Source organism: Lontra canadensis, unplaced genomic scaffold (assembly GCF_010015895.1).
Source record: "Lontra canadensis isolate GAN:19392208 unplaced genomic scaffold, GSC_riverotter_1.0 scaffold159, whole genome shotgun sequence".
Classification (NCBI taxonomy): Eukaryota; Metazoa; Chordata; class Mammalia; order Carnivora; family Mustelidae; genus Lontra; species Lontra canadensis.
Genome location: NW_022631153.1, coordinates 324,065 through 332,947, shown reverse-complemented (window position 1 = coordinate 332,947; position 8,883 = coordinate 324,065). Strand labels below are relative to the sequence as shown.

The 8,883-nt window shown below is 38.7% G+C and overlaps 1 protein-coding gene across 1 annotated transcript; it reads left to right on the top strand.

Moving 5' to 3' along the window:
• Nucleotides 1-409: 409 nt before the first annotated feature.
• On the top strand, nucleotides 410-8,450 carry FGF20 (fibroblast growth factor 20). Its single transcript, XM_032844942.1, has 3 exons — nucleotides 410-1,218; nucleotides 6,696-6,799; nucleotides 8,187-8,450. Exons 1-3 carry the CDS (start codon nucleotides 933-935, stop codon nucleotides 8,430-8,432), a joined length of 636 nt encoding a protein of 211 aa, XP_032700833.1. The 5' UTR covers nucleotides 410-932; the 3' UTR covers nucleotides 8,433-8,450.
• The last annotated feature ends 433 nt before the right edge of the window (nucleotides 8,451-8,883 follow it).

The window sequence follows — 8,883 nt, the reverse complement described above, 5'->3', positions numbered from 1 at the left end:
ATTAGTGAGTTAAACTGTCAAAGCTTTGATTTTCCTTTCATGTGTGTCTGGGCAGGTCTAAGCCTCAGGTAACACCCTTTTTCCTTCTCTCTCTCTTACCTTTCTTTGCACCTGTCCACTGCAGGCTCCCAGCAGCTCTCAAGGAGTCCAATTCTCCTCTTCTCCCCTTTTTCTCCTCCCACCCATCCCCTCCTCCACCCCCTCCTCCCACCTTCTCAGCTGCAGCCCCCCTTCTCCTTCTTCTATATACCTGCCAAGCTGGGCTCCTTGTTAGCAGCGATCTATCACTGCAAAGGAGCTCACATCAAAGGCGGTTGCACAGCAGTAGCCGAACAGCATCACGGTTGTCCCAAAGACAACCCCAAAGAGGGGCCTTAGCTGTGCCTCCCCGACGTTGCTGGCTAGCTGTGGCCAAGTGTGGGAATGATTTTTGCGACAGCATGGATAGAGAATCGTCAAGGGCCCCTTTTGGTCACTTCCGAAGAGCAAAAACGTGTTGAGAGGAGACCGGTTTAAGATTTCAAACAGAACCTCCCCAGTGCGCATGAAAGGACTTGATTAGCATATGTCAAGAGGACCCGCATATATACTCGCTGTGTATGTACGCAGGACTCTGATCTGATCAGTTTGCGGAGTTGGAGCCTCAGCCCCCAGCCCCAGCCCCAGCCGGGTATTGGCCGCGGCCGCTTATAGATGTTCCTGCAAAGCCAGCAGCCGGCTCCCACCTACCCAAGGAGAGAAGATCGCTCCAAGACAGTGAAAACTCCCCTGCTATCTCAGTGCAAAGTCCATTCAGCGACCTCACAGGAGTAACCGGGTCTTTTTGCGCTTGTTTTGCTCTATTTTTTCTCCATTCACGTCCCCATCCCCGCTACACTTTTGACTGGGGTCTTTTGTTTCCCGGATCCTCCGCCTCTCCCCCTGGCCCTTCCATGGCTCCCTTAGCCGAAGTCGGAGGCTTCCTTGGCGGCCTGGAGGGCTTGGGCCAGCAGGTGGGCTCGCACTTCCTGCTGCCTCCTGCCGGGGAGCGACCGCCTCTGCTGGGCGAGCGCCGGGGCGCGGTGGAGCGGGGCGCCCGCGGCGGGCCTGGGGCTGCGGAGCTGGCGCACCTGCACGGCATCCTGCGCCGCCGGCAGCTGTACTGCCGCACGGGCTTCCACCTGCAGATCTTGCCCGACGGCAGCGTGCAGGGCACCCGGCAGGACCACAGCCTCTTCGGTACGTACCGGCCCCCCGGCCCCCCAGACCCCCGGCTCCTCTTCTCCACCCGGTGCTGAGGGAGCTCCCGGAACCCATCGGGTTCGAGGTGCGGGCTGGGACTGAAGGGCGGGCCAGCGCAGGGACAGGGAGGACTTTCCTGCTCGCTTCCCGAGGCAGTCTCTAGCAGGCCTGCAGCTCCAGACGCTGGGGGGCGGGAGGAGAAAGGGTGGGTGCTCCGCACGCACCTTTCCGCCCGGCCCTTTTCTGCTGCCTGGGACCAGAGCTGGACTCGGAATCACATCTTTCTTGCCCTTCTTACCTCGCAGGCAGTTTTCGTTTTGTTTTTTTAAATCCCGATGTTATTTTCTCCTACTTCCTCTCACGTTTCCTCCAGTACCGTTTACTTATCCAAAATTAATATCACAAGCCTTCCGCTTCTTTAAACATGCCCTGCAGCTATGCAGCTTTTAAAAATGCATTCAGGGCTCCTGTTCAGAGGGTCGCTCTCTTATCGGATGGGGGCATTTATGTAAATATTCACTCAAAGAGGTAACAGATGAACTTTCAGGGAGCTACTGGCAGGTTCACCTTGCTGCAATTCTTTGAGCTCTTTAAGTTCTACTTGGGCGAGAAAAGGAAAACACACACACACACACACACACACACACACACACACACACACACGCTACTGAGCATGCCCAGTCGTTCAGCCAAGCTCCTCTTAAGAAATTGTGAAACGGGAAAGCAATGATCTTAGTATTGACCGTCTGTAAGAGGAAATGGGGAAGCGAAAGAGGATATGGGTGGGAACACATAGAGACGTGTTTCTGAATACCTCCAGCAAGCCCGGGAGCAGAAGGAGTTAAAAGAAAGAAACAAACGAAGGATCCTTGTGACACTAGGTTGGGAAATCATAGGTCTCTACTGTTAATTACTCCCTAACGCTATGTGTGACCAGCAAGTGCCTTCAACAGTCTGAGGCTTAATTCTTCTTTTCTGTGCGATGACGGAGTTAAATTAGGTGATTTAAAGATGCTCTCAGGTTCTAACATCTCAGGATCTTTTACCCCCATTGCGGGAGTTTTCATTATATTAGAGTTAACCCGGTAGCATTCTCAAAGGATTTTTGATCATCAAACTTGGGACATTACTGGAGAGATTTATTGTATTTTTTAAAAGTACCATTTACTCGTTGGCAGCAACGTGAAAGGGCCCAACATCTGTCTTCCTTTCTTTTCCTTAACACTGAGGGATTCTTTGAGAATCTCATCTCTGAATGGCCCTCTCTTATCTTGTCCCCTTCCCCTTGTTCTTATACTCTCATTCCTTTTTTTGGCTTGCAGTACTCATTAAAACTTTGCAGAAGTGTAAATCTCGGTTTGAGGGGCATTTGTAACTCTAGATGTAGAAATGAGCATGTGGTGGTCATTTGGTAGCACTTAAAGGCTTAGAAAATTAACTTTTTAAAACCCATATGTTTGCAGCTTCCGCTGATCTCTTCCAAATTCCCATTGACTATGAGTCAAGAGTGTCATGACCTATTGGCCAACCTTGGGGTCACTTTTAGAAAGTGGTTTCTAAATTGAGGAGGCTGAGATTCTGGTTCTAAGGAACTTTGCTGACACCAGGTGGCTCAGTTTTCTTGCTTTTAAGAATTACTGAACTCCATTCATTATTGAAAAAAATCATCCAGCTACTAGAAAGATTTAGAAATGAACACAAATGTGGTAAAGCCTATAAGCAGAACAGGTAGAAGTTAAGCTGAGGTAATACTCAGACTCCCTTCCCTACCCCTGCCCCTTGTGATACATAGTATAGCCTTGGACACCTTTAAGACACTTGTGGTTCACCTGTAACTCCCCCATGACACGAGTTGCTTCTTTCAGATTGTGTCTCTTTATGAGACTATAGGAAGAGATATAAATCTATGGGAAGAGATTATAAGTATTTATAGACTTGATAACATTCATTAACCTGGTATTTAAATTATTTCCTTAAAAAATATTTTATATCAGAATTACTATCTTCTACAATACATTTTTGCTAAAATTTTACATAATTATTTAGTAATTGCAAAAATATGAGTTAAACGTATTTTGTGATGGTTTAAGTCACTATGGTGGGAGGCTACATATCAAAACAAAATATCTACTGTTACACAAAGGGAAAAGAACCCAGGTTAGTTCTGATAGCCTAAGGAGGTTTGAACAGCCTCTGCCATGCCTTACAGTGCATCCTAGTAGCGTTGGATGGCTAAGACATCATAAGGGAGTAGAGGTGAGAAGAATGTTTATGCTTCACATGTATATCATATGCTTCTCTCTGTATTTGCCTTCTTTTCCTAGCACCTCAGTTATTCATTATGAGATCATTTTGGTATTTTTCATTTAAACTCATTTATGTGCCATCGAAGTGAGAATTTTGAAAAAGCTTGAGAATGGGTATTTTTGATGTTAAAGTAAGTAACATGTTTGATAGTTTATACTAATTTTCCCATGATTGATTATGTGAAAAATTCAGAATCCTGTATTTAAAATTTGAAAACCACATCAATAGAAGCTAAACAAAAAGGTTCCAGTGAGGTTAAAATAATTTCCTATCTGAGTTCGCTCTACATTTATAATAGAGTTTTTCTGCACAGTAGTACAGTAGGACGATTTTACCTAATATGTAAACATGGAATCATTACTTAAAAAAAATGTTTAACCTGAGATCAAACATACTCCTTTAAAGGCTTTTCCTTTATTCTCCCCTATTCTCCATAGATTTGTCTGATGTGGTTGCATTGTGGGTTGACTCACCTGTTTATTATGATTCTTAAAAAGGCTGGCTTTGAAAATGATACCAGAAAGACAAAGTACCTCCAAGTCTTTTTATGGGACACTGGGCATTAGAAAATCTATCTAAAATCTGTGATTACCTCTTAAGGAAAGTTTTTCATGTCTACTCTTTGTTAAGGAATTAGCTTAGTTGCCACCTCATATTATAAATAAGAAAGACTTGTCAAATCCCATTTAAGAATCAAGTGATTACAAATTACTATGTGGTATACTATTTCCTTGAGGAGAAAAAGGATCAGAATTTAAAAGTGTGGCTAAAATCTTTAAGAGGAACTAAAAAAACACATAACCTTTTTCCCATCAATCTCTATGAGCCATTGCAAAATTATTAATGCCTGGTTATGGATGAAGTTTTAGATGTTGTTTAATAAATTTGAAGCTATGAATACAATTGTTCTAAAAATATATGTGATTTCTACAACTACAGATTTTTTACAAGATAACAGCATTATCTTAAAATGAGAAGTAAAGTATAGGTGGTTTACCATTTATTATTGAAAGAAAAAATACTTTATAAGACCTGTTATATGATTAGTTTATATGGCAATGAAACCTTTTTTGAAACTGATATTTTATTGTACTTGGAAATTGGTTCTATTATACATCCTAATCATTTAATCAGTCTCTGGTTTTTGAAAGACAAGAGCATCTTAATGTAAGTCAGATATTTAAAGAGAATTAAGTTACATTATAGTGAGCCCTAGTATGCTTTTCCATTTGAATTTTACATTCAATAAAACTTCAAGTAATTATACACTTGTAAGTATATCCTGGATGAAATTCTATTAATATTACCTTCTTTTACTGATCATGTTTTAGGTCTATATTTTTATTTCTAACAGGAACCACTCACTAATGAGCTTGACCATAAGTTTAATTTTTATTTACTCTCCACCTCTATGTTCATCATTACAATGACTATCCTATGGAGTCTGTGTCTTCCTGCTGTATCTTATCTTCTCTCTTTTGGCTCTCAATTAAGGGCACTGAATCTTTCAAGCCACTTATAGTCTATTTGGTAGTGTATTCTTGTTATAAGATCCTTGATAGCTCTAGCGTCATACACGATCTACCAATAGTTTGAAAGAGCTCATTTGAGCTCTTGAGAATCTATGTTTAGAGCTTAAGAGTCTATGTTTCTGCCAAAGAATGAATTAGGCTCTGGACAGAATAGAACTCTCTGTATAAGGGTTAGCCAGATTTTGGACTTTCTCTTGGCCTTGGGAACACCACATGTCCAAACAGGAATCTGTACAATAAATCAAGATATGACTTAAGAATGAGAATCAGGCTAAACAGTGCACATTTATATTACTTGTACAGCTTAAGAAGGAGCAAAGGGGTGAAGGTAGAAAGCTGTTAAAGGCAGTTTCAACCATAGAAAGTATGTCTATGTATTTTTTTCAACAAAGAGTCTAAAGAACAAGATAAAGAAATTATTCTAAAGGTTAGTGTGTGCAGAGAAAAAGAGTGATGCAAAGGGAAGCATTATTTCTTTTACTATGGTGAATTAGTGTATTAGCAGAGAGTGTTTGATACCGGTTTCTCTATGGATAAATGAAAATAATTTTAGAAAGTTATTGATAACAAAATCTATTTGCATTCTAAAATCTTAGTATTTGTCTATCATATTTAATGAATTATAAAGTCCTTTTACTTCTTTGAACTATCATATTTAATTTTAAGAACCATGTGACAGGTTCTTATTATACATAGTGTATAATCTATAACATATAGATTACATATATAATATATAGATAATATATAGATAATATATAATATACCTATATACCCGTATAGATATATCTCCATTGGTTTTGAAACCAATGGATAGTCCTGAAGTAGAAATGCTGGATTAGGGCTCAGAAGATGTGAGTTCAAGTGTCAGTTCTACTAATTCCGAATTTCATATTCTTAGGCAATTCAATAAATCTTTTTGAGCCTCAGTTTCTTTATATGTAAAAATGGGGGCAATAATATCTTCCATACCTATATTAGGGAATTGTTTTTTTGAGGACCAGATAGAAAATATAAGTCAAAACCCTTTATAAACTATAAAACACTAATGTATCCATATAAGGTATACACTGGCTGTTGGGAAAAAAAGATGGACTTGATTCATAGTTAGCAAAACCAAAACAAAACAATTAATAGAACATATGTAATTAACTAATAGAATCATAGAGAGCTAGGAACACCTCTATTATGTACTAATTTATGATAATGATAGCTTCATTTGTTGAATGCCTAAATGTGTCAGTCCTTATCAGTCTTCTGGAAAGAGGCATTTTGCTCATTTTGTACATGAGGAAACCAAAGAAGATAAATGACTTGTGTGGACAGACTGGCCAGTAAATTACTATGAAATTTTAAATTACTGTAAATTTCAAGGTAAATTATGCAAGTCAGTCTGGTTTAAGGTTTTATACCTTTAACATTACACCCTGATGGACAACTTTTCTTATTAGGTTTTTTTTTTTTTTCATCTGTAAAATGGGAAGATCATCGTAATAAGATGACTGAATAGCACTTTTCAGCTTATGAAGGACTTCTGCCTACATTATTATATTTAGCAATATTGGTTTACTCTTTGGAAGATTTTCAATAATCACATGTTCATTAATAAGTATGTCATTATTTTGTTTATAAATATAGGTATCCTGGAATTCATCAGTGTGGCAGTGGGGCTGGTCAGTATTAGAGGTGTGGACAGTGGTCTTTACCTTGGAATGAATGACAAAGGAGAACTCTATGGCTCAGTATGTATTTTATTTTATTTTTTATTCTTATTTTATTTCAGTACGTATTTTAAAAACATTATTGTAATTCTTAAAATTATGACTATTTTGCCAGTAAAAAAAAAACTACCAATAATACATGTCAGAAGAAACATATGAAATACATATATGTAGAAATTAAATATTTATATTCTGATTAATTTCCATATGTCTGGGCAGTAGTATACTAACTCAATTTCAGGTTTTTTTGTTTGTTTGTTTGTTTTGTTTTTTTTTAAGAGAGTGAGCACATGCATGCAAGAGGGTTGGGGAGAGTCAGAAGGAGTGGGAGAGAGAGAATTTTAAGCAGGGTCCACACCCAGTGTGACCCTGACATCTCACAACCCTGAGATCGTGACCTGAGCTGAAATCAAGATTTGGGCACTTAACCAATTGAGCCACCCAGGCGCCCTCAATTATAGTTTTTAAGACCCAAACTTCTACTGTTTTCAGCTTGCTAATCTGCTTGCCTATTATCCTGAGTCTTTCTACTTCCCTCTATGTTTTGATTATTCCTACCAGAGACACAGAAAAAAAGACAATTTCTTTTTGCCATGTTAAATTCTTTTCACCTTCACATTTATTTAATGTAAGTTTTCTCTACCCGTGATCATCTTCCATAGCTAAGTATTTATGTTACTGACCTTCATAAATAGGAAACGACTGAATGAAGTCCTAAGATATTGTGGACAACAACAGAAAATGGCAACTACATATCTGGTTGACCATATCTGGATAATTAAAGAGCCATGACTCAAAAAGCAACTGTGGTCTATCTCTTAGGATAAGATACAGTTCAACTTAAAAAGGCAAGAAATCATTGGGCCTTTACTACATTTACCTAATGATAACCTCTAGATGAAAGTTAATGATGGGAAATGTATCATCAAACAATTAGTAAATACATTTAGGGAAGATATATGATTTGGAATGATGGTTTTGAATTAGGAATTTGGATGTTAGCAAGATCTTGACACGTTTCAAAATGATAGTACAGACTTGCTATGTAGAACTTTCTAACAACAGAACAAGATAAATACAGCCTTGTTTGGTGGGGATGGTGGTAGGAGGGAGATAAAATGAAACATGGGAAAGTTCTGGATATTTATTAAGTATTTGACAATAAAACTGAGAACTCACACTTAAAATGTAAAATTATTTGAAATAAACTACTAAGAACTTTAGTTGCCTGGAAGAATTCCAGGTAATGTAAGAACTAAAACAAAATAAAGCAAAAACAATTCATCCTTTCCCCCTTCTTTGACAAAGATATCGGTGTAAGCAAGGCAATACAGATATAGAGATGAGACTTTCTGAGGAAATTCTCACAAAGGTATTTTTTTAATGGTAGTTACCTTCTGTCTTACAGGAGAAATTGACTTCTGAATGCATCTTTAGAGAGCAATTTGAAGAGAACTGGTATAATACCTATTCATCCAACATATATAAACATGGAGACACTGGCCGTAGGTATTTTGTGGCACTTAACAAAGACGGAACTCCAAGAGATGGTGCCAGGTCCAAAAGACATCAGAAATTTACACATTTCCTGCCTAGACCAGTGGATCCAGAAAGAGTTCCTGAATTGTACAAGGACATACTGATGTACAGTTAAAGGATGACAGTGTCTTCACTGGAGAGTCAAACTACAACCATTCTATCTTGTCAGAGTTCACACCGTAAAAATAGTAACCCAGGAGTCTTCTCAAAATGTTATGGAGTTTTCTACTGGGTGGCTGAATTTGAAAAGAATATTGAGAACAAAAAAAAAATAATATTTTGGCTGAAAGTAGATCAAGACCTCTCTTTATAAGTGGATTAAGTTCCCTTAGGTTCATTGGTTCTTAGATTGAAGCTGAAAATCTGTTGAACTGTGGATAATGGGAACCCCACCTGGTTTGCTGCTGGTACCTCACCTCTCTGGATTATGTTTACTTCAGAAGTTACATTAAAAATAGATACTTCATGTTGAAGAGATAAATTGACACTGTTGACCAAGATTATTGCTACATAAAGTCTGAGGACCTTGTAGGATTTTGTAGATTACAGAGTGATATGTAAAAACT